This window comes from Simochromis diagramma, unplaced genomic scaffold (assembly GCF_900408965.1).
Source record: "Simochromis diagramma unplaced genomic scaffold, fSimDia1.1 OVJJ01000293.1, whole genome shotgun sequence".
In the NCBI taxonomy this organism is placed as follows: Eukaryota; Metazoa; Chordata; class Actinopteri; order Cichliformes; family Cichlidae; genus Simochromis; species Simochromis diagramma.
In genome coordinates, this window is record NW_024386801.1 from 14,891,661 (window position 1) to 14,916,680 (window position 25,020).

A 25,020-nucleotide genomic window follows, 5' to 3' on the forward strand; every position below is an offset into this window, starting at 1 on the left:
AGGATAAAGCTGTCCAGAGGCTGCCTTCAGCATCCGTGTCTGTCTGCCAAGCACTGCTAGCATGTCCCAGGGCAGGCTGGGAGGACAAAACCGTTCAACAGGGCCTCTACATTGAGTGCAGTCCATTTAAAATAACCTATGGATAAATAAATACAGGACCTAAGTTCACTGTACAGTAATTGGCCAGGAAACCAACAGAGACAAGCTCATTTACAGTAAATGCATCAGCTTTGAGTTGCTGAAGTGCACTTGGCTAAAACTGCATTATAACGATTTGGAAATTTCAAGTGAAGCATTTTTTTGATGTGTTTAAATATTCACAACGAAATGTCTCAGAAATATTACTCACTGGGAAAACAAAACAGCATTTGTGTGTCACGGCGCATGTAAATATAGCACCATGTTAAATATAGAAACGTTATAGTGAGTCTTTCTAGATAATGGAAGAGCTACTAACACATCAAGAAAAAGACACATTTTAATAATAAATGATTTCATTTTTATTTTCAAAGACATGCAGAAATGTACAGATCTCTGTCTCTCTCGCGCTGTCTTAAGCACACACACTCACACACGCATCTGCGCGCGACACACACAAAGTGGTTAGTCTGGCCTACCTTGTTGACCCACTGGCTTAGCTGTGGTTACACGCTGGACGCAAAGCACTCATTAATGATTTGAGCCTGCTCTTCGCTTGTGCAAACAAACAGACTCAGCCCGTCATTACCGTAACACCATGTGTGTGTGGTCTTCTCCCTCAGACCTCTATTGATTCTTCAATTTTCACAGGGGCTGGGGCAACGCAAAACGGCATGATTTGTCAAGTGAGTAAAGGACATGGCACATGCTGGCTTGTGGCATGTTATAAAACAGTTCACACACTGGCGGGCGCATTTTTCATCAGCCTCAAATATTGCACAGTAGTTGATGCAGCGGGTAGGGGCGCGTTCCACGGGCAATGCCCCAAGCCACAAAACGTAAAAACACCACAGTAGGTTTAACGTCGCGTGTAAAATGCAATTATAAACCAGGGTGCTTCTCCCTCTCCACCAGCTCCACTTTCTGCCCTCTGACAAAGCTATCTTTACACGGAGAGTCAGTGCAGAGCATATAACTGTAAGCACGGCTGTGTCTGTGATGCTTGGCACCTGGGCAGCAGTTTATGGTAATGTTTTGGGTGATAGGTCAGGGACAGGAGGGTGGTGGTGGTCACTGGTGGTGGCCCTGTGGGGCTTTAAGCCACGTCCAACTGCTCTGGGACCTGCCTCTGAGGTCAGATGAGAGGGGGGCATCAGACATTGAGCATATTGTGGTTTGGAGGTGGGTGAGTAAGGAGTAAGAAGCAAGAAGCCCCCCCTCTTCCCTAGAGCCTCAAGCACAGGGCTACTGCAGAGAGTCAGGCACCTCACCATTAACATCTGCCAAGAGAAAAATGCTAATGTGGTGGGCTCTGCATAAGGCCAGGTCAAAGACTCAAGCTCCGGACTTGTTTTTTTCCCCTTTTGGAATCAGTCTGAATCACATTTAAGTAAACCTTGATCAGGCACGGATTAATCATAAGATGAACAACATTTTAAGTTTTCACTAGAGACAAGCTTTAACATTGAATAGATGAGTGTAAGAACACTTCAGCAATGCCAGGCAGGAATCATTTAATCTTAAAAATACATTTTACAGGCAAAATGTCCAATGGCAGATTTCCTGTCTGAAAAATAATGATTTAATACACCTATGCTGTAGACTGAGTCTGGACAGCATGCTTTTGTCCTGGCAGGACCTCCCCGACTCACTGTCTCCAGGAGCTTGACATTTATGGTTAACATTTTTTTAAAAAGGAGTTGTAAATAAGAAATCGGCCCCAAAGCATTACCTGAGAAGGATTATTATATATCGGGCAGCAGAAACAGACAAATCTTGCAGCTACTTGCAGATCAAATAAATGCATGTCGGAGGAGGCCGTGTTTGGGTAACCCTGAACAGGAATTAGGTAATGTTCAGGATGTACGCCTCTTAAAGCGTGGAGCAGTGACCCTTCTGTGACATTCTGACTGAACAGGCCATTGTGCATTGTGGTTGAAAGTCTGTATTTGCAGCTGGAAACAAACCCAAAAGCTGTGAATTGATATATGTTATACAATGGAGATTGAGGTGTGAAATACTGTGTTAAACACCCTGAGCTACATTCACAGTATTGTTGGGATCCAGTTTTTTTCAGCGACTGACACAAAGAAATTACAGTAAACATCCATCCATCCATCTGATCACACCTAAAGTCAATTTAGAACCAGCACTTAACCTAAACTCCTGCATATCTTGAGGATGGATGGAGGATGGCAACGAATCCTGAATTTAAAACTTGGGGTGAATTCTGCAAGGCCAAAAACTATGACTATTCCAGCCATTTTCTCCAAAGAGGAACTCTGAACTCTATTACAGCCAAATGGAAAACCAACAAGCTGATCATGTCGTTGCACAATAGCTGCAGACCTTGATCATGTAGGCACATTATAATGAGAGATAAATTAAGCCATATCATTGTCAAACTTTACATGTATGTGGATTCGGGTGGGGGTGGTGGTGGTACAAAACCATTTTAAATGTTATTTTGAGTCAAAGTAACACACACAAGGGCTGGGTAATGGGAAGGGTTTATTTTTTAAAAATTTGTTTTTAGGTAAGTTGGAAAAAAATGTATCATATTTGAACCTCTTCAAAGATCAATAACACCACTTTCAAATTATATCATTAAGGCAGACAACAAACTATGAGCTTGTTTAAAATAAAACAAGTCATCCTCCAATCTGGTAAACAAGAACAACTTTAAGATCCCGATATTGGCTACTTCCTGATATATCAGTATTGACATTTATAATGGCCAATTAATACAAATATTAAAAGGTAAAGAAGAGATGTTGTGAGTGTTGATGTTCCGTAATTTTTCCATCAGGGGGCACTCTGTGTTTTCTCTGTTAGCACCACCTGTTTGAAACTCCACAAACACAACAACCAGCTCATCCGAGCAGAGCTGGCCAGTAAATGAGTAGACTTGTGACAATAAACGATTATTTTTTAAACTGCATTGCCTTGTGATCTTAGCAATGGCAAATATTAGGGAAATCTGTGTATGTTTTGTGTGTCTGAAGGAAAAAAACATCGGCTGATTTTTAAATCACCAAATATCGGTATGAGTCGTAAAAATTCTATATTGTTCTCCTTTCTCCTTGTGTCCATGTGGAGCTGTCTGCGAAATGAGTGTACAGGGACCATCTACAAAGTGAGAGACTGAAAAATGACTTTGCCGGAAAAGATGTCATGTAGTTGGCACTCCCAGACTTCAGTTTTCACCTCTCATATTCTAAAACTTGGATCTTGTCCACACGTGCTTCTTCTTTGCATGATAGAGATTCACTCTGCCTTTTTGTGAACATTGTCACGGTGAACTGAAAGTGTTCCTGAGCCCATGCAGTGATTTTCATGCCTGAGTTTCCACCTTGTCCCTTACACACAGAGATTTTTCCAGATTCTCAGTATCATTTGATGACATTATGTGCTGTAAATAATTAGGTATTCAAAATCTTTACTGTTGTATGTTGAGGAACATTATTTGTAGATGCAGTTTTTGTAGACTGGTAAACCACTGCCTGTCTTTACTGTTGAAAAACTAATTACTCTTAATACTCTTAATACTTTTCATACTCATGTTACTGACCTGTTCTCAGTTACTCTAATTGGCTGCAAAAATGTTCCCCCAGCTGTTTTAATTTTTTGTAGTACAACTTATTTTCAAGACTTTTGTTGATCCTAACCCAACTTTCTGAGACATGGTGCTGCCATCAAATCCAAAATGACCTTATTTTTCTACATTTTGTTTCCTCTCAATTTAAACATTTGACCAAATGTGGGTTTTGAGATTAGAAAGTCACTGGGTTCCATTTTTATTTACATTTAACACAGTGTGCCAAATTTTTTCTGACATTCTAGAAGCTCAATAATACAGGTCAGGGCAGGGTGGGGGGATAACTCAGTAGGCAGAGTGTTTGCCCCATGATCAGACCGTCATGGGGCGAAAAAAAATACCCCTAAAAGAAAGTAAATCAAAATGATACTTTAGGCAAAAACTGTTAAATATATTGTAGCTGAGTATTTGGTCAATTTGATGCTTATATTATTAAAATCTCATGATCATACAGTACAAAAACAATGCATTAAATGTGCCACATCCCTAGGACTTATAAACACGATAGTTACACTTCATATGCATTTTTAAAAGTTCCTCCGTTTTAAGTGAGTTTGTTAAAAAAAAAAGTAAACTCAACTTAATACAGATTTCATTTCATTCACTAAAGTATGTGCTTGATATTCAAAACCTGCTCTTAAATAAGTGACGATTTAAGCATCAATAAACCACCAAACGCAAAGAAAACAGAGCGGATCAATTTAACATTTTGTCTCAGGAGTACTTGCGAATAAAAATGGGCCCCTGTAGCCGAGCTGATGAAAATAGCTGAAGGTAAAAAGGAATAAAGAGCATTCCTTGGATGACAGTTATGATTGGTAGGTGTGAATGATCTGCAGAAAACTCTTCCAACTTCCCACAATTCGACATTATGAAGCATGCCTCAGATGAACTAACTGAAATGGTCCATACAGAAATTCGCCGTTAAAAAACCATTAAGAGGGGAAAGTAACTCTGCAAAAGTCATTCTTCAAGTGAGGTTTTCCAGGATAACAAACCTGAAGTTCTCATGTGAACAAATGGTCAAACGATCAAAGTCCTGACTGCGTAATAAAGGAACCATTATCAAACACACATTAAAACTTAAAACTTTATTCCTTGCAGCTGATTATTGTCACATATTTATCTCAAACAAGCTTATACTAAACTACAGATGTTAAAAAGAAATTCTACTGCTTTTATTTTTACTAAAATGCTTTAATCCCTCTTAAAGAACAAACAGCATTCAGAGTTAAAGACGAACTTTGAGATAGTTATAATATAATAAAGGATGTTGACTGCGATCATAGGGAACTGCTAAAATCAAAATCATACATCCACATGGTGACTCTGAATGCAACTCCACAACAAAAGCAGGAACTGTGACTGCATCTTGAGACAGGATTTATGACCTAATAGGGTGGGCCAGTGCAGGCAATGGGTAAAAAGCATCTAAAAATAGATGATGAACTCTGAATTTAAAGATGAAATGAAGGTGTTTCTGTGAATGCAATGTGTGTCAATGCCGGTTGGTTCCACATTTTTTGAAAGTAGAGTGGGCGGGTGTGTATATGTTCTGTATGTGCGAATATAAAGTAGGGGCAAAGTGAAAAGGATGAAAAACCGACAGGAATACTGTTCTGTGTTGAGAGTGCAATTTAGCATGAATCAAAAGCAGCTTTCCTGGCTCCTATTCCATATGCTGCAGTCTGCCAGGAAATGGGATTTTTTTCATATTTCTTGTAGGTAAAGTTTTTGCAGAACGGAATCAGATGAGGTATTTTTTCCCTACCAAATGTTTAAGTGTTGGAAGTTTGGGGCAGACTCACTGGCAGGAGAAGAAAGCTAAAATTTGGGAGACAGCAGGGGGGTCCGCCATATATTTGTCCTAGCCCCAAACCCTTTCTGGACACCTTGCTGAACTGAATCATGACTGCTTGTAAAATACAGAGCCCTCTATTAAATAATTTACCACCAACTGGTCTCCAGACTGCCCTGAAGTGATTCTACTAATCATCACTGCACACAGAAATTATTTATGGTTCCTTTTCATGAGGAGAAATGCCAGTTATTCCATCCAGTAAAACAGCAAGCTACAGCAACTACATAAATGACTCAGGATTTTGAATAAACTGTATTTACTGCCTCAGAAATAATATATAAATATTAATAGATGAACAATTGCGGAGTCTGTTCATCGTGTACATTACATTGCATTTTTTTACATAATAAAAAAAAGACTTACATTTAGACTTACATAACCAGTATTTGAATAAGTGCTGGTTATTATTGTAATAAACTGCAGGCACAACGCTGGGTTTCAAAATCCAAATGAAAAGAAAGAAAACCAAATAGTGCGTGACAAAATTCATCAGTAAAGCAATTCAAATATCCCAGCAACCTAAACAATATTTAAGAAAGAAAAGACTAAATCTGGAGTTATGTACAAACTGTCTGACTGTTAGTCAGACAGCTGATGTTATAGGGAAGTCTTTTAAAAGGACCCAAAAAACAGGAGACAGAGTAAGAAAACAGAAAGCAACCGATTTCATTAGCCCAGGTCAAGACTCAGAGACACAAAGTCCAAAAAGCAAGAATATAGAGGGGACCAAACTAGACATAGCTGTAGACAATCAAGACAGTGAGGGAGGGGAGGAAGTAAACTCAACACAGGAAACAACTAACTACCAAAGTAAACTTGAATCTAACTCAAAGGACAACTTTTATACACAGACACAGACTCGCTGAACAAAAAGAACACTGAAGAAACAAAGTACAAATAATAGACTTTATAAAACAGTAAGGAGAACACAAACTAAAAGGCTTAAAATACAGGTGTGCATAATATAAACAGCAATAATTGTTAATAAAAAAAACACAATTAAACCAAAATGTCAACGGGCAACTAGATCTCACAGACCACACACACAGAAGCGGACACAGGGGAGTTTAAAATATTAAACAAAAACATGGAGGAAGAAACAAAATATGAATAGTAAACTAGATAAATGCTAACAGTATGTAGATTTCTAAAATATGCCGATTCCAGATTCGATTAATAAATCAAGAGGCTTTATTTCACTCTGCAAGCAGATACTATTATATACTGTTATATATACAATTATATATTGTACATATATTTATTAGTTTCAGATGTAGCCATTCTTGTATTTTGCTTGTTTACATTATTGTATTTTGCACAACTCTGTTGCTTGTGAAGCTCGCACACAAGAATTTCACTCACATGTGCTGTACCAATGTACCTGCACATGTGATGTGACAATAAAAGTGATTTGATTTGATTTGATTTGAGACGACAAAAATTACATTATGACAAGGGGTCTAATAAAAAATTTAAATATGGATTTCCTATTTAACTTTTATTAATATTTATTTTCCATTAGTCTGATTTCAGCTTAGTGTGAGAGTCTTTATGCATACAGCAATCATTTATGGTCATGGTAGTTTCTCACTTACATGCTTTTACTGCGAGTGCACCTCATCTTGTGGAGTTGAGCTCATAAGTAACAGGCAATAGGATATTAACTGAGGTGACAACAAAACATGGTCACATGTGTAATAAAATCTTCCTGACGAAATGTTACAAACGTAAGCATGGATGAAAGAAACCAACAGGGAAAGCACCATCTGAACTAGTGAGCCACGCAAACTCCAGGTAAGTCAAAAAATTTGCAATCAAACAAAAGTTGTTGGCATAGCAGTGCGAACTTTAAACTAGATGACCCTTGGCTTTTAGCTTCCTCTATGCTATGTTAACTCTATTGCTAGCATCCAGTGATGTGCTTTGTCATAAATATACAGAAACATTAGCCTGCTGTCACAGATACCAGACAAAGCATGCATGATTAAAGATATAAAACAAGTGACAAAGCTTGTAAAAACACTAGAGTTCTATTTAGCTCAATACAAATAGCTGTGCCGCATTTAGGACTTTAGCGTGGCACTGGTAGCACGTTTGATAAAACATAAATATATCTGTTTTGTGAGATGTGCAATTATATAAAAATCATCAAATTAAGAAACTATTCCAAAAACTTCTTTGTTTGCATACTGGTCTAGTAAATTATAAATGAATGTAATTTTCACTTATTTTTTAGCCCAGCTTTTCAAATGGTGACAGGAGTTGTAGTTCAAATTAACACTGTAAAACCTGACCCATGAAATAATTGCCCGAAAATTCATATTATTTTGAAACTCTAATGTTATTGAAACTTGGGGACACTTGAAGATTGAATGTCAATTTGTATATTTGAGTTTTAATTTTTTATTATTTTTGCTACATCTGGTATTTCTGCACAATTTATTGCTCACAGTAGCACTGAAGGTGTCTGATTGTGTACATCAGGCTTTTCAGAAAAAAAAAACAAAGGTTCAAATATAAGCAATACATTATATTTAAAAAAGACACTCCTTCTTGCTGCATGCACTTCCACACTTGGGACATGATGCACTGTCTGTCAATGTGAGACTAAAAATACATGCACTTTTAGTCACAGAGGCACCTCTTACGTGAGAGTGCCAAGCTTTAACAAGTGCATTTATTAAATCACTAGGCACTCGAGACTCGGTTCAGCACCTGAATATGCATAGTGAACCTCAGGTTGTATACAGCTGCCTTAATGCAAACCTCAGTAGTCTCATTATGAGCTGAATATGAAAGATACCTCAGAACCCACTGTAACCATTCGGTGGTGAGCTGGTTTGCAGAGGCAGAGTGGAGGTGAACTGAATGGTCTGCAGTGAGAGGCTGTGGGTTGGGTTTCTCTGAGGTTATGGTCATTCTCCCCTGGGAAAGTGGTTAGGCCTGGCTGTTTACTTTGGAGTAACCCTGCCCCTCCCCTTATACCATTCACTCTCTGCTTGGTAACTCGTGATTACCTACACTGGTGCACACCTGTCATTTCTGAGCACCCAATGAAAATATACTAGTAGACTGCATTTTGAAAGTATGGCAAAATTCCATAGAAATTCCTCTAAATATATGTTTATTCATTAGTTTTTTTTCAGTACGCTGTTTGTTGTATGACTGGACTTTGCATCAGTGCCACATTCATGTCACAGCAGGTGTGAGTGAAGGGTTGGTGGGGAGTGAGAGTGAGGTGAGGGTTGGGAGGTTGGGCAGGGTGTTAGCACTGGACTTAATGGGTAGGGGCTGAGGTAGCGCATGCATCTTCACCCAAAGAGGAGTTTGACTTTCTCTCAGTGCCTGTTCTCACACGGACTCACACAGGCTCACACACAGAGCTCTCAGCTCGGCTCAGCAGCTCTGACTACCGCAGATGATGCTTCAGTGCGACTTCACATGAGATTACTGCAGGACTGAGCAGAGTTGTGGCTCTGCAGCTGATGGGCTTCTCTTCTTTCTATCTTTATCCCACTTTTATTCGGACACTGGGAAGTTATAAATAGCTTAACACACACTGTTGGGAGGCAAATTAATGGAGTCGACTCGGAGGGGATTTCCCTAGGCTACATTTACACCAATGGATCTGCTCACAAGTTCTGAATGGGCCAAATTGTGTTTGGCACATTAATTTTCACACATCTTTTTTGTGAAATCATTTTTGCAAGAACATCAACACTTAAGAGCTTACGGTTTTTTGGGGGGATTTTCACTGGAAACAAAGTAAGTTTAAATATTTATATTTTTAGAGGACTGTTTAAAGGCTGTGTGTGTCATTTTTCAGATGAAACGAACTCTACTGAAAAAACAGACACAGTTTAGGATTAATTCATTACTCATTAGAGAGACTGATGATATTTATTGTGTTGCTTACGTTTTTGCCTCAGGGATGTGCTCTATAGTCGTGCTTCATCAGTGGAGTCTGGCTGTGTTCTTGCTGTGCTCTCCGGTGACTCTCGATGGGAGACCAGTTGATGCACTTAGTAGCAGAATGTGAGTTACCTTTGTGATACCTTTAAAAAAACGAATAAACAAATTCTATGCAAGATCTCGAAAAGCTAGCAATTTAAGAAAAAAATATTTGAGATTTTCTGCAGTTTGAATATTTTAAAGTAAGGCATGGGATGTTTTCTCTGTTTTAGGTCCATATCAAACTCAGATTAGTGACAGCTCTCACACTTGTTTATGCTGCCACCTACTGTATTGAGGTTTCATAAAGCCTGACCTAAAATTTATAATAGCCATCCACTTCTTCTATTAACGTAACACTGAGATGTCAAATAAAATTTAAAGTTGGAACAAAAAAAGTTCTTAAATGACTGACTGTGAATCAGACACTTTATTAATCCCAGAGGAAATGATATATTCCTCTGGGATTAATGTTCAGCAGTAATCTAAGAGATATCAGAGACTGAAACGGATTTCTAATAGTCCACCATGTGGCTTTTTTACTACCTTTGTTTTTGATACAATTTAATCTAACTTTGGCACTTTTTTTTTTTGCTGTAAGGAAGAGGTCAGTAGGCCACGCCCAGCTGATGCATGATAAGGGCCGCACCATACATGAGTACACGCGCCGCATGTGGCTACACGAGCTGCTGGAGGAGGTGCACACGGCTGATGATCGTGCTCCACCTGCGCAAAGCAGAACCTCGAGCCAAAGCTTCAGTGGAAACCACCAGAAGCCCTCGGGGGCCACCAAAGATCTCTCTGACAGGTTCAGGCAGGACAGAGTGGGCCCTAACCTCCCTCAGGAGACCAACAAAGCTCAGGCTTATAAGGAGTCACTTAAAGTTGCCACCAAGAGGAAAAAAAAGGTGAGGCTGGGCCGGCGTAGAGAAAACGATAAGAAGAGGAGGCGAGCACGGTCTGTTCTAACAAAGGCGCCACCACGGATGGCTATCTAAACGCAAAAAATTAAAAAAACAGTACCCTTTATGTGGTACTGCACTAAGACACTGACGCAGGCTGACTGATACCCGACAGACTAACGATGCCAGACTCAGTCACTTTATATCTTAACCCTGAGTTTGTGCTTGTATATTAATATTTGGCTTTGTTGTTTGTATTTTTGCTGTAAAACAATCTCACACTTCATTTTAGTTTCATGATAACACCTGCTTAGGTCCATATTTATTTGGGAAATCTTTACAACTCTGCAGCCCTGATATACTTCCAAGCAGTGATACGTTTTGTAGTTTCAGATGTATGCAAGTAGAGCACGGGAGGAAGTATTTATTTCCTATACATGATAACTTCTACAAATAATGCGATGCTGGGCAACCTGCTTTTTGTTTGGCTCTGAGTGCTGACCATTATGGACTTACACACAACAAACTGGTCAATGAATACATCAGTTCATAATTTATTGTACTTTAAAATGTATATTTATTTTGTGAATGTATTTCAGTGCTGCTGACTAAATTCCATAATGCACTTTAGCTATATCCTGTATATGTTCTTTTGTGGTTGAGATTATGGTTTAGTAATTTTTTTTTTCTATGATGGTCCTGCTTTTCTTTCACACCTTAGATAACTCAGCGTACGCTTCATTAAACCCACTTCAATCACTTAACAATGGATTTTTCTTTTACATTAAGCCAGAATCATCTACTGGACAATGTTCTGCACGTGCACTGAGGGCATACTGTATAATTTTCCAGTTATTCAAACATTAAATATGTAGTCCTTAGAGCTATTTTTTTATTCTCTGTGTCTTTATTACCAGGATATATGCAGCTCAAATGGAAAATCTGGCAGCCAAAATGATTTGCTGAGAAAAATTATTCAAACAATTTGATTAATTGGGACTCCTTCTAAAAATAAAGCATTTAATGGTTTGAATATTTAATTTTTGACTGTGAGACCAAAAGAAAGCAAAAACAAAACAAGAAAAAGAAGCTTATAAAGGCACTGATAATTGTGAATTTGTTATTCAAATTATATAAATGTAGAAAATAGGAGAAAATTTAGAAATGGCAAATTACTAAGAGAGTAATAATCCTCTAAAACCATGGTTCAAGTCACACCTCAAGTCTTTAGAGAGGATGAATTTAGAAAAAACATGAAAAAAAACTCTTTTTTTTTTTAGTTTTTTACCACAGACCTGATCATATGATTATCAGCAAAATATCCCCCTTTAACCAGGCATTGCCAGCTCCTCGTGGGTGTCACACTACAACATTATGATGCAGTGAATGATCTGTATCACCTAGAAATCCTAAACTCAATGGCCAACTGGTTAGGTAGATATGTTGAGCTACTCACAAATGCAACTATCTAATAAACCAGTCACACCTTGTGTATTTAGCCATGGGCACGATGACCTGAATGACCTGCTAAAGTTCAAGTTTAAGAATGGGGAAGCAAGGTGATTTAAGTGACTCCGAACGTGGCATGGTTGTTGGTGCCAAATAGCCAGGTCTGAATATTTCAAAAACTGATGGTCTACTGGGATTTTCCAACACAAACATCTCCTGGGTTTACAAAGAATAGTCTAAAAAAGAGAAAATACTCACTGAGTGGCAGTTCTCTGGGTAAAAAATGCCTTTTTGATGCCAGAGATCAGAGGAGAATGGTTAGATTGGAAATACACTCACACAACACGACAAATCAACCCTTGATGAAACCCACACTGAGTGCCGTGCTAAGAGCAAAAACCCAAGGATAGAAATTACACAACTTCACAAAAACTAGACAATAGAATAGTTGAAAAATGTTGCCTGGTCTGATGAGTCTAGGTTTCTGCTGCAGCATTTGGATGGTAGGGCTAGAATCTGGCATTAACAACATGAGAGCATGGCTCCATCAATGGTATAAATGGTTCCAGCTGCTGGTGGTTTAATGGTGTTAGGGATATTGTCTTGTCACACTTAAGCCCCTTAGAAATGAAGTGAGCATCACTTGTATCCCACAGCCTGAGTAATGTTACCCAGTAATCGCTTTTTCACAGTGTACCCGTCTTCTAATGGCTGTTTCCAGCAGGATAACTTGCTCAGATCATCTTAAACTGGTTTCTTGAATGTGATCATTAGTTCACTGCACTCACCAGCCTCCACAGTCACCAGATCTCTACCTGCTGGACCACCTTTGGCATGTGATGAAACAGGAGATTCACATCACCAATCTGCAGCAATTGTGTGATGTTGTCATGTCAACGTGGACCAAAATTCCTGAGGAGCATCTTTAACATAAAAAGTTAAGGCAGTTCTGAGAGCAAAAGGGGATCCAACCCATTATAAGTAAACTTGGCGCACAGTACTCTTTTATATCCTATAGATGTATGTATGCAATATATACATTTTCTGACAACACAAGGGATTATTTGCATCATCAATAACTAATCTGAGCTAGAAAATGCAATTTTTAAGAGCCTATTGTGACCGTGTGTTGCCTTTGAGATCACTACCAAGTTGCTTTTTTTTTTTTATTTTAACCAGCACTTCAGAATAGAAACATATTCCATGAATTCTGTGAATCATATAAGATTACAACATTGTCTGAAAAAACGTTTTATTTATCCTATAACTGATTAATTATTATATTATATTGTTATTATAGTGCTCATAGTAAGTTTTCCCTCAAAGTCTTTGAAAAATAGTTACAAATGCTGTATTATTATCAAGATAAAATAGTACGAATAATAGTAAGTGTAACATTTGGGTCAAAACAGACGTTTAAAATGTTTGCTGAAGGTAGCAGCGTGAAAAAACAGTGTTGTTGACTTTCGGCATGAACAGAACACAATGAAGCTGTTAATGTTCCACTTGAGAACACGTGGCACTTTAACAGCCACTGAATGTAAGATACAGACACCGATAATGGAGGGGTTAGCAGATGCATCGACGTCAGCTATCCTGAACTAAGAGCAGCAGTGTACACCATTAGCTAAAATGAGTCATAAAAGCTGTGGAAAGCCTGATAAAGCCACCGTTAGGAGCCTGCAGCTCACACTGAAGAAATCAAACAGTGCAGAGAAAAATTAATATCTAGAGACGTGAAAGAACAGAGAACATAATCAATGAGCTAGGTGGGGTTTTTTTTGACATCGCTCACTGGCCATATTATGGGATTAGGGGTGTTGATTTGAAAATGTTATTTGTGCAGTATGAATGAACTTTACTGTCCTAGTTAGCATTTTAAACTACCCCCCCCCCCCCCCAAAAAAAAACAAAAAAAAAAAAAAACAAACAAAACAAAACAAGAGAAAACAAAAACAAAACATCAAAAAAACATAATATGAGCAAAAGATGGTTTATAATACACCAAAGAGTAGTGGTAAAGAGAGAGGTAAGCACATTTATATTCATGCATCTTTATATGCTCTCAGGTTACATTTGATGTAGAGTTTTGAGTATTTTGCTCCCTCTCTTTGGTCCACACATATAACCAAATGCACACTGCAGGTAAGTACTGGTGAAAAGCTTGTGAAGCTAATGCTAGTTTGTTGCTATCAAAGACAGGTCGCTGCTGCGCCTACTTACGAAACATAGATAACATAAATCCATCTTTCTCTCTGTTCCTTAGTTGTGGTGGAGTGTTTTATGGGGTAGTGAAGGTGAACTTTGACCTTTTGGTTTTAAAACATTATTATTTTTATCATTTTATCCTATTAGAAATTTGTGTAAAATTTTTGTAAGAATTACAATAAGAACTTGTTTTATGAAGTAAAAGTAAAATCTAATCAGTTCATCCTTGTGTCCAAGTGAACATTTGTGATGAATAATAAGAAAATCTCAAGAAAAACATCTCAGGGCTAAGATATCACATTCAAACATAAAACAGTGAAATTGGCACAGTGTCAACTTGAACTGCCAAATCTTGGAAAAGCTTTCATTCTGTTGCTTGTGTTCAAGAACAGACGTTTCTAGTTATAAATAGACTTCTGACAGGAAGTGTTTGGCTCACAGGGCATACACACTCAGACATTAAACATTTCATATAAATACAGTGAATTGGTTGTGAACTCCTGCAGTAGGCCTACCCTTGAAGGTAGGCCTACTGCAGTAGCCCTGTTTTCTTTCTTTTTCATGTTTTAAATGCAAAAGAAATCTTTCCCTCAAGTAAAACTTATCATTATCGTACTGCAAATATCACATTAGTGAAATGATCAACACTTTTGCTTGATTAGAGGTTAAAGAAAAACTGCTACTGTTTACTTTTGCGATGCTCATTGCTGCTGTTGCCACACATCTTATAGGGCATTCACATTTATCAGTGTGTTTATCATCTGCTCAGGTTTACATAGGTGCCTAGTTAGCTTTGATGATTAATTGCCAGACCAGACCTTTTACAAAGCACCTTTTATGTCCCTAAATAGGCCAGTGTTGTCTATTCATGTACTGCTAGACTACAGAGCTTCAAACATCATATAACAAAACTAAGAAACATGAATGCTAACAAAACACGTATGCACTGTATATCACTGATCTCTCCCAGAGTGACCAGAGTCCATTTCTCTTTAAACCTAGTCAACCAGAATCAATCTGGCCCAAGTAATGTTTGCCTTTCTTGCCTTCACATTCAGCGATCACACTTTGTAATGAGTCCTTAGAGGCTCTCACATCTCCCTTCAGTTTGTTTTAACGGGATACAAACCAGCAAATGTTTCATTTTACATAATGAGGTTAGTTCACTTGTGGACATGAGCTAATAATGGAGGTACAACAATGGTAAGTAAAACATGATTAACCTGATGTCTCTTTCCAGTGCTGAGTCTGAGTTAAACCATATTAATTTGTTTAACACTATATTTAGTGTAAATGTAGATATTTAGTAGCTTTCAGCGTTGTCTTAAAGTGATATTGAAATAAATTTGGCTTGTCAGTAAACAAAAGTGTTGATCAGTACATTTACTCTGCCTTGCATCATATATGTGTTTTGGTATATATGTGTCATTTACTGTGACACGTAGGTCTACACAAGCCTTACAGGTGCCATGTGATGAAGCTGTCACTTGTGTGTTAACATTAAGCAGAGTAAATGTGACATAAACAGGACTTCAGCTTGTTTAGTCATCAATCCGCCTTTTATTTCCCTAATTAATTTATTGTTCTTTTTTAACCCAAATCTCAAAATCCAAATGTCATTCTTTTCTGACAGATGATGTCACTCCGATGACAACATGGCTTTTCCCAACACCTATGGGTTAATCTTTGCCTGTACCTGTGGTGTGATCCTGGGCATTGGGCTGTGTGCCAACCTGCTGGTCTTCTCTTTGTTTGCCAAGTACAACACACTGCGTAAGAACCGGCTCGATATCCTTCTGTTCAGCATGACTCTGGCTGACTTCCTAACTCTCCTGCTCATCCCTTTCACACTGCACTCTGCTGTAAGTCACTCCTGGCCTCTTGGTGACATCTCCTGCAAGGTTTACCAGTTCCTGCTAGCCTTCAGTCTGGCAGCTAGCACCTATTCGCTATGCGCTGTGTCCATGACCCGAGCCATGATCATCACCAACCCGTACCAGCCTCCCACCATGGATCTGGTCATTCTTATGTTTGTCTTGGTCTGGGCCCTCAGCTTCTTTATTAGCCTGCCTCTGCGAATGTTTGCTACCAAAAAGAGCATGGGCCCAAACCTGACAAACTTCACCTTCTGCCTTCCAACCATTCATGAGCACCACTACCAAGTGGTCCTAAGCCAGTTTGTACTTTACTACTTTATTCCGATGCTAGTCATTGCATTCAACTATGTCCGTCTGGCTCTGTTTCTACACAAGAGTCCCGTAATGTCAGTGTCCAGTGCCAAAAACACCCGCAGAGCCTCTGTCATGGTTTTCTTGGCTGCAGCTACCTTCTCAGTGTGCTGGCTGCCTAGTTATGTGCTGGAGCTGTGTGTGTACCTGGGGCTGTATCGCCACAGAGCGGCTTGGGATATATTCCACTTTATCTGTACTGTGCTCCAATACCTGCACCCCTGTGTCAACCCAGTGCTCTATGTGCTGCTGTCTAAGCGCTACCGCCACAGGAGGGCAGCCTGGCTCTTCAGCTGTAACAGGAACAGGGTGCAGCCGCAGGTCACCAGTGTTACCACGGACAGCCTTTAGAGTCAGCTGATTTGTTTGTGAGCTGAAGACACCTTTTTGTTACAGTTACTGTTTGTACAAATCAAAATTTCTGCTGTGTCTGCCATTTTTTTTAGTTGTTGCTGTTGTTGACATTTGTGATTATTTCAGTTTCCCATTCCAAGTGTGCGCTTTAAATATAGAAGTAAGTAGACATCAAAAGTCTATTTTCAGGCGTGACACATCTGCTATGTGCCTTAAAAAGCAGGAGGAATCAGTTTCTGTATCACTATCTTAATGACGATTTGTCTTTGAAACAATATCCTACTTTATTTTTACAAATGACTGTGATTTCCCACCACCATCGGGGGGTCATGTCATGTATTATGTCATTTGGAAATTTTCTTTCCCCATCATGTTGAAATGTGTTTGAGGATTAATGCAGATCTGATTACAATGTATCTGTTTTAACAGAAACACATTCAGTAGAATCACGAGATCACAATCACTAGAGAAACCGTCTGTATTTGTGGTGTAAATGTAAAAATATGTAGAGGTTTTTCAGACTTAATACATCATGAAGCTTGAATGTTTTTGTATCCCTGTTTGGATTTTTTCCTTCACTTTTTTTAAGAGAAACTTTGTACACAATCTTTCACTGTTACCTTCACTACTTACACACTAAAATTTCAGAATAAAACTAATATGATGGTCACCTCAATTATTCTGTAGTTTTATGTTTTTAACAGTAAATAAACAGATGGATAAAAGGTCAGGACACTGATTGCACACAGTTTGCTTTTTCTTTTGTTTTGCCGCAGTGTTTCTCTTAAATATTCGCTTCTGTTTCTAGGAATATAATAACAAGCCTCATAAAACACGCTGCAGTGTTCAGGTTGCTGTTGTGACAGTACTCCATATCATTCAGAGAGGATCTCATCCTGTGGTTCAAAGCACTCCAGTCTCATCCATCTGGAAAAAAAGTGGAATTTGTAGTCCTTGTTCGGCTCTGATGACCAGCTTTGAGGTGGAGGGCCACTCTAATCAGAACCTGTAGCAGGTGTAGAACTAGCTCGTGTGTGATTAAGGTTACCACCAGGGGCTGCAGTCAAAGATGGTGGGCACTGAGTTCATTGACAGGGTGGGAGACTCACTAGAAACCAGCTGATATTGATACTCATTTTTTTTTTTGTCATAAAGTACACAGAAAGTAGAATATTGCTTGGAGAGAAACTTGAAATTTAATTATTTAATGATTTATTTGAGAAAGCTGGTCTGCTTCCTGTTACTCTTTACACATGTGTGCACATACCTCCACCCCCCACCCACCCTGCCACAAATCTGGTTTCCATTCACAGAGCAGCTATTCTTCCAAACAGCCATAAATCATTCAGTAAATTTTGCTACTTTGGCATCTAATGGCTATTAAATATGGACTATATGATCCAGTAGTATTACACTACATTACATGTAATGAAGAACCCAGAAGTCAGCCGCAGCTTTCACCTTCACACAATTCAATTGAGCCATCAAAAGTGACATATCAAAAGCCTCGGGTCCAAACTCTCACACTGGAGAGTTCATGTAAGCGTGATTTTATATTTGATATTTCTCTTAATGCTGTTTTGTGATTGTCTGAGGGCAGTGACTGCATGATATAAGGTGATGCGATCAGCTGTTTACTGGGGGTTTAACCACATCCTAACTGCACAATCAAACCTTACCAATAATGTTCATTTAAAAATGAGCTCAACCCTTCAAGAGCTGCTGATTAACTACATGGCAACACCGCCAACAGCGGTTGATATTTCTCTTTCACAAAAAGATCACAGGTCCCAGATAAAAGCCCACATCTATGTTCACACTCTTTGATGAGACAGGCCTAAAGTTTGTGGAGGGTGTAAGATGATGACTGTGTATCAGGTGTTGTGGTTAAACAGAAAGCAGAGTGAGAGAAGTTATAATGAGGCTGGCTGAGTTCTGGCAGCAAGTAATAGGAGACAACCAGCCCCTCCCTCTGTCAGCTCGCCCCCTGACTTTTGGCCTTCTCTTTACCGTACAGCAAGGGCAGCTGGCCTGACTGGTACTGACCAGTCAGGCCAGTAGTCAGTCCCTATGCTGTATGTGGTGAGACAATAAAGAATGCACGCAGAGTGTTTCAGTGTAGCAAAAACAAATGTACTGTTTTCAGAGGAAGATTAGTGATAAAGAACTTGTTCTGATGGCATTTGTCAAAATAACTTTATTGTGGCAAAGCCAGAGGATGCTAATACAATTTAGCAGGGAAAAAACTATAGGTAACAATGTCTGGTTATTAAATAGCTTGCCAGGCTATAAGTTGTGCAGTCGTAGCCGATTGGTTGGTCCTTTGTGGAACAATAGCCAATACGATCAGAGCTATTTGTGTGTTTTAAGTATGAGGATAGATCAAAAACTATTAAGAAAACATGGATGTAGCTCAGAGGTATGAAAAACTAAGTAAATACGAAGCAACTTTAAAATTCCTCTCTAATGGCCAGCAGGGGACGACTCCTCCGCTCACAGAGGTCCTGTTGTATGGAAGTTTTATTTTATTTTGAAATCAGTTTAATTCACTGTAGTTGTTGTTATTGCTGCAGTGGTAATTAGGTTTTTACTGTGTTGTTTAGTTTTTGCAGTTTTGATGTGATATCTTCCCGTGTTACCCCTTGTGAAGACTACTAATGATAGTTTAATGATAGTCCTACAGGGGGTGCAGAATTATTAGGCAAATGAGTATTTTGTCCACATCATCCTCTTCATGCATGTTGTCTTACTCCAAGCTGTATAGGCTTGAAAGCCTACTACCAATTAAGCATATTAGGTGATGTGCAACTCTGTAATGAGAAGGGGTGTGGTCTAATGACATCAACACCCTATATCAGGTGTGCATAATTATTAGGCAACTTCCTTTCCTTTGACAAAATGGGTCAAAAGAAGGACTTGAAAGGCTCAGAAAAGTCAAAAATAGTGAGATATCTTGCAGAGGGATGCAGCAGTCTCAAAATTGCAAAGCTTCTGAAGCGTGATCATCGAACAATCAAGCATTTCATTCAAAATAGTCAACAGGGTCGCAAAAGAAGCGTGTGGAAAAACCAAGGCGCAAAATAACTGCCCATGAACTGAGAAAAGTCAAGCGTGCAGCTGCCAAGATGCCACTTGCCACCAGTTTGGCCATATTTCAGAGCTGCAACATCACTGGAGTGCCCAAGAGCACAAGGTGTGCAATACTCAGAGACATGGCCAAGGTAAGAAAGGCTGAAAGACGACCACCACTGAACAAGACACACAAGCTGAAACGTCAAGACTGGGCCAAGAAATATCTCAAGACTGGTTTTTCTAAGGTTTTATGGACTGATGAAATGAAAGTGAGTCTTGATGGGCCAGATGGATGGGCCCGTGGATGGATTGGTAAAGGGCAGAGAGCTCCAGTCCGACTCAGACGCCAGCAAGGTGGAGGTGGAGTACTGGTTTGGGCTGGTATCATCAAAGATGAGCTTGTGGGGCCTTTTCAGGTTGAGGATGGAGTCAAGCTCAACTCCCAGTCCTACTGCCAGTTTCTGGAAGACACCTTCTTCAAGCAGTGGTACAGGAAGAAGTCTGCATCCTTCAAGAAAAACATGATTTTCATGCAGGACAATGCTCCATCACACGCGTCCAAGTACTCCACAGCGTGGCTGGCAAGAAAGGGTATAAAAGAAGAAAAACTAATGACATGGCCTCCTTGTTCACCTGATCTGAACCCCATTGAGAACCTGTGGTCCATCATCAAATGTGAGATTTACAAGGAGGGAAAACAGTACACCTCTCTGAACAGTGTCTGGGAGGCTGTGGTTGCTGCTGCACGCAATGTTGATGGTGAACAGATCAAAACACTGACAGAATCCATGGATGGCAGGCTTTTGAGTGTCCTTGCAAAGAAAGGTGGCTATATTGGTCGCTGATTTGTTTTTGTTTTGTTTTTGAATGTCAGAAATGTATATTTGTGAATGTGGAGATGTTATATTGGTTTCACTGGTAAAAATAAATAATTGAAATGGGTATATATTTGTTTTTTGTTAAGTTGCCTAATAATTATGCACAGTAATAGTCACCTGCACACACAGATATCCCCCTAAAATAGCTAAAACTAAAAATAAACTAAAAACTACTTCCAAAAACATTCAGCTTTGATATTAATGAGTTTTTTGGGTTCATTGAGAACATGGTTGTTGTTCAATAATAAAATTATTCCTCAAAAATACAACTTGCCTAATAATTCTGCACTCCCTGTATTTCTAGTGATGTTTTTTGTTTATTTCTCATTTTTCTTTAAAGCTTTCTTTGCATTCTTGTCTTGTTTTACTTCCTCTTTTGTGATTATCTCACCTTTGTGTCACTTTTACCTTCATCTCATTCCTCTCCTGTTTGTCAGTCCCCAGACAGTCGTCAGTTTAAATATAGTCCTGTCTCCTCTCTGGCAGAGGATCTGTGTATGTTCCTGGATGTGTCCCCTTCCTTGTAAGATTTACTCAGTGTGTACTCCTGGTGTCTTTGGCTGCCTGTGTTTTCAGACTTCTCTTTTCGTTACCTTTGAACTTTTCATCAGCAGCTAAAGCTTGCTTTCACTTATTTTGCCTCTGTATTTGGGTTGTCAGCGCCATACCCTGATAGGTGGCTGCACCCAGGTCACATGAGCAGTCGTTGTCCTGGGAGTTTGCTCACTTGTGCTGGTGATATCATTTGTTTGCATGTTTTGTTAGTGTGGTGTTTTACTTTGTATTAGCAGTGCAGTTTGCTTACTGACAGAATAAGTGCCCCAGTAGTGTGTAGTTGGCTTCCAGCAAGTGTTGTATGACTTTCCTCCTCATCGTTCTTCCATCCCTTATAATGCAGTTTTACTCATGCTGAGTTGTGGCCTCAGTTGAAGCTCACACATTGCATCTTATATATACTTATATATATTAGCTTATGTATATATATATATATATATATATATATATATACATAAGCTAAGTATATATTAGGGGTGCAACGATATTCGTATCGATATTGAACCGTTCGATACAGTGCTTTCGGTTCGGTACGCATATGTATCGAACAATACAACATTTGTAATTTATTTTATCAACTTTCCTTCTGACGATGCTGTCTGTGTTGAGCGCTCAGTGAATCTGCGTTCGACTACTCCGCCTAGGCTGCACTGTCGAGCGCAGATCCACTGAGCGCTCAACACAGACAGCATCGTCAGAAGGAAGAGCGCAGGGCACCTCCCCCACCCTCATTCAGATCTGGCGTTTGGAATTATTTTGGTTTTCATGTGACGTATGACCCTGAAGGTAAGCGAGTCATGGACTAAAGTAAAACAGTATGTTGGATGTGCCATGCAATGCTCAATTACATGGGTGGGAACTAGTGTGTTAGCGCAGTTAGCTCGTTAACGTGTTGGCCGTCTAGCCCCATGCACGGGGCGATCGGCGGTAGCTCGTTAACGGAGATTTGCCGTGTTGTGGCGTTAAGGTCATTTCAACGAGATCAACCTGAAAGCACTAGTGGGAACACAACGAATATGACTGCACATTTATGCCGACATCATCCTAGTGCAAAGACAAAAACAACAAGCATGCTACTAACTTTAGCCGAGTCATTTAGACAGCTGTTAGCACATGATTCTCCTTATGCTGCTGAGAATATAGCCCAGAAGAAGCGGATAGTATAGCTTTTATTTTGGAAAGAGACATTTCTCTGTAATAAACTCTCTTTTCCAAAGATGAGTGATTCCTCAATCAGATACAGGGCTTGCAATATCGCTAGCCCGACGTCCTGGAGCTAGCGATTTTTTCAGTCGGGCTACCAAAATCTATCTCTGCCCTGCCCGTCGGGCTATTGTAGGAAAAATATATGTCAATGCTTTTGCATTCTTTCAGAAATGTAGCTGGGTAATTATGTCATTGGCATTGGTGAGCCACTGTCAATATGTGACATATTGTAATCGCGTTTGAATTTGCGCTTGTTGTTTTTGCTTTCACTTTGCAATCGTGCGAACTGTGTATAGAGAGCGACAGCACTGATCTGTGAGTGATGATAATTTGTGCACCAATTCCTCTGACATCGTCTTATTAATCGTTAGCTTACTATGCAAACATGACAAGTGAAATCTCCCGCAGCAAGCTTAAACATGTGAGAGGTTGATCGCGCAGAGAATCGCTGAGCTTATGTGAGTGCGTGTGTAAAAGCAGCACGATATATATTTTAGTTCTGCTGAGCCAAATAAGACAGGTCAGGGTGAAGAAGTGACAGCCAAAGAAAAGCTTACCACAAAACGGAGAAGTTATGACAAATCAGACTATAAGGCAAAAAGAAAGTGCAGCTTTATGGTTTCATGGACAAAAGAATTTCTGTGGCTGCAATATGACGAGCTAAATAACCAGGGCTGCACATAAGTGGTCCGCAGGTGCGCATTCGCTGTCAAAATAAAAAAACACGCACAAGGGTTAGGGTTAAATTTAAAAACTGTACTTTTGAGTTAAAATATATATTTATAATTTTAATAAATGACAAATTAAAAAGGCATGAACATTTTTTTTGTATCGAAAAAATATCGAACCGTGACACCAAAGTATCGAACCGAACCGAACCGTGAATTTTGTGTATCGTTGCACCCCTAGTATATATATATATATATATATATATATATATATATATATATATATATATATATATATATATACTTAGCTTATGATATGTATACTGTGAGGGACTGAGGAGGTTAGACACGAGGACACGGTGGGTATTTTGAAAAAGTGGATTTTATTTACCCCCAAAATGCAAAAATATACAAAATGAACTAACACTGAGCAGTTAAAACAGGGCAAATGAACTGAACTCAAGTCAAAATAGCAGCTTTATTAACTGCTCAACAAAATAAAATCATCTAACAGCAAAGAAACAAAACCAACAGTTAGTTTAAGGCTTACCTCAAATTAATACTCCACTTAATGTTGAATAAATGAAAAGTAAAATGCATAACAAGAGTTGTGCGTCATATTTTTTGTACAGTGTGCTTAAAACTAAAATGACTCCTATTGAATAAAAATGCTGGTGCACTGGGTTAGCAGCTCCAGTGTTTTGTGCTGCATCATACCTACATTAGAACTGGTGACCTATAACACCTGTGGTCGATGAAGGAATCAACAGCAATGTCGAACATGATGTTAAAATAAGTACTAACAATGCGCTAAAAAAAAAATCTTAAATCCAACACAAATGGCCTCATTCAGAATGGGTAAGTGTGTTTACCCATTACAGCTGACATGAAAGCTCCATGTTGTTTTCATGCACATGAGAAAGTTGAAAAGAAAGCAGGGACTGGAGCTGGAGCTATTCTACTACAGGCACCTTAAGGTGACCACTGTCTCAGTCACGGTGATGGCAAGGTGTTCAGAGGATAGAGCAGGCAGCTTAGCTGGCCCATCCTTTTTCTTGATCCATGTAAGACTTTCCTCAACACAGGTGAAAAATGCCAAAAGATCCTCTGCCACAGTGTAGAGGTGACAAGATTAGTATTAAGAACATGTCATAGCAAAGTCTTTACAGGACAGCGCAAAAATCAAAGGGATTAAACGCATCTGTTTTATCTATTGCTGCCATCGATGCAGATTTCACTGCACTTTTTAATGATCAAAACAACAATTTATACAGTTATACTGACCAATCTTAATAAGTCCTCTTATAAACATTTCTTGTAACAAATTATCCTGTTAATACAATATCATGTTACACATAATAAGTTAATGTTTGGCCAACACACACAGCAACACAGCTACATTTTATGAATTCCTCAGAGACCCCATTCTTGATGCAATCCACAAGTTAAGCAATGCAAATAGCTGACAGAAAATAGTTGTGGCTACACACTGTAAGATCAGAGGGCTCCAGCCATGAGCTAATCATTCCATATGCCATATAGGCAAGTGTTGAAGGAGAGTTGTCAGTTTATTTATAGGAGTCTCTAAGGTTCACTGCGGAGGGCTGCTCTGTGAGCGGGATTCAATTACAGCACTGCTGAAAGATGAAAATACAGCATCTATACAGACACAAACACGAGTGTAAATTCTTAATATGACAGGGTTTACAGAGGTTATTGTGCTGTGTTTACAATAGCCGAACTATGCAGTGGTGGCTCTTCAAAAGAGAGGCTGTTAAATATACCATGCTGTGCGTTTATTTTCTTAGCATGCTGACTGACTCTTAGTTGGAATACAAAGTGCAACAAACTGCAAAGCACCCCAGCTCAGCTCAGCATGTGATGTCATCACAAAACCAGTTATCCATCGGTTATGTGAGTAACCCAAAGATCCACTGGGCTCAGAAGCTGCT

General features: G+C 39.2%; 2 protein-coding genes across 2 annotated transcripts; both read left to right on the forward strand.

Annotated features, from left to right (window-relative positions):
• The first annotated feature begins 8,843 nt into the window (after positions 1 to 8,843).
• LOC120730020 (parathyroid hormone-related protein-like) lies at positions 8,844 to 11,323 on the forward strand. The gene is made up of 3 exons (XM_040026088.1): positions 8,844 to 9,362; positions 9,527 to 9,632; positions 10,150 to 11,323. The coding sequence occupies exons 2-3, from the start codon at positions 9,529 to 9,531 to the stop codon at positions 10,544 to 10,546; spliced, it is 501 nt and encodes a 166-aa protein (XP_039882022.1). The 5' UTR covers positions 8,844 to 9,362; positions 9,527 to 9,528; the 3' UTR covers positions 10,547 to 11,323.
• Positions 11,324 to 15,746: 4,423 nt separating this feature from the next.
• Positions 15,747 to 17,314, forward strand: LOC120729389 (galanin receptor 2a). Its single transcript, XM_040024919.1, has one exon. The coding sequence runs from the start codon at positions 15,763 to 15,765 to the stop codon at positions 16,684 to 16,686; it is 924 nt and encodes a 307-aa protein (XP_039880853.1). The 5' UTR covers positions 15,747 to 15,762; the 3' UTR covers positions 16,687 to 17,314.
• The last annotated feature ends 7,706 nt before the right edge of the window (positions 17,315 to 25,020 follow it).

Coding starts and splice junctions, on each gene's coding strand:
- LOC120730020 (XM_040026088.1), top strand. CDS start 9,529: ATGTGCTCTATAGTCGTGCTTCATCAGTGGAGTCTGGCTGTGTTCTTG. Junction 9,633..10,149: donor GATGCACTTAGTAGCAGAAT/GTGAGTTACCTT, acceptor TTTTGCTGTAAG/GAAGAGGTCAGTAGGCCACG.
- LOC120729389 (XM_040024919.1), top strand. CDS start 15,763: ATGGCTTTTCCCAACACCTATGGGTTAATCTTTGCCTGTACCTGTGGT.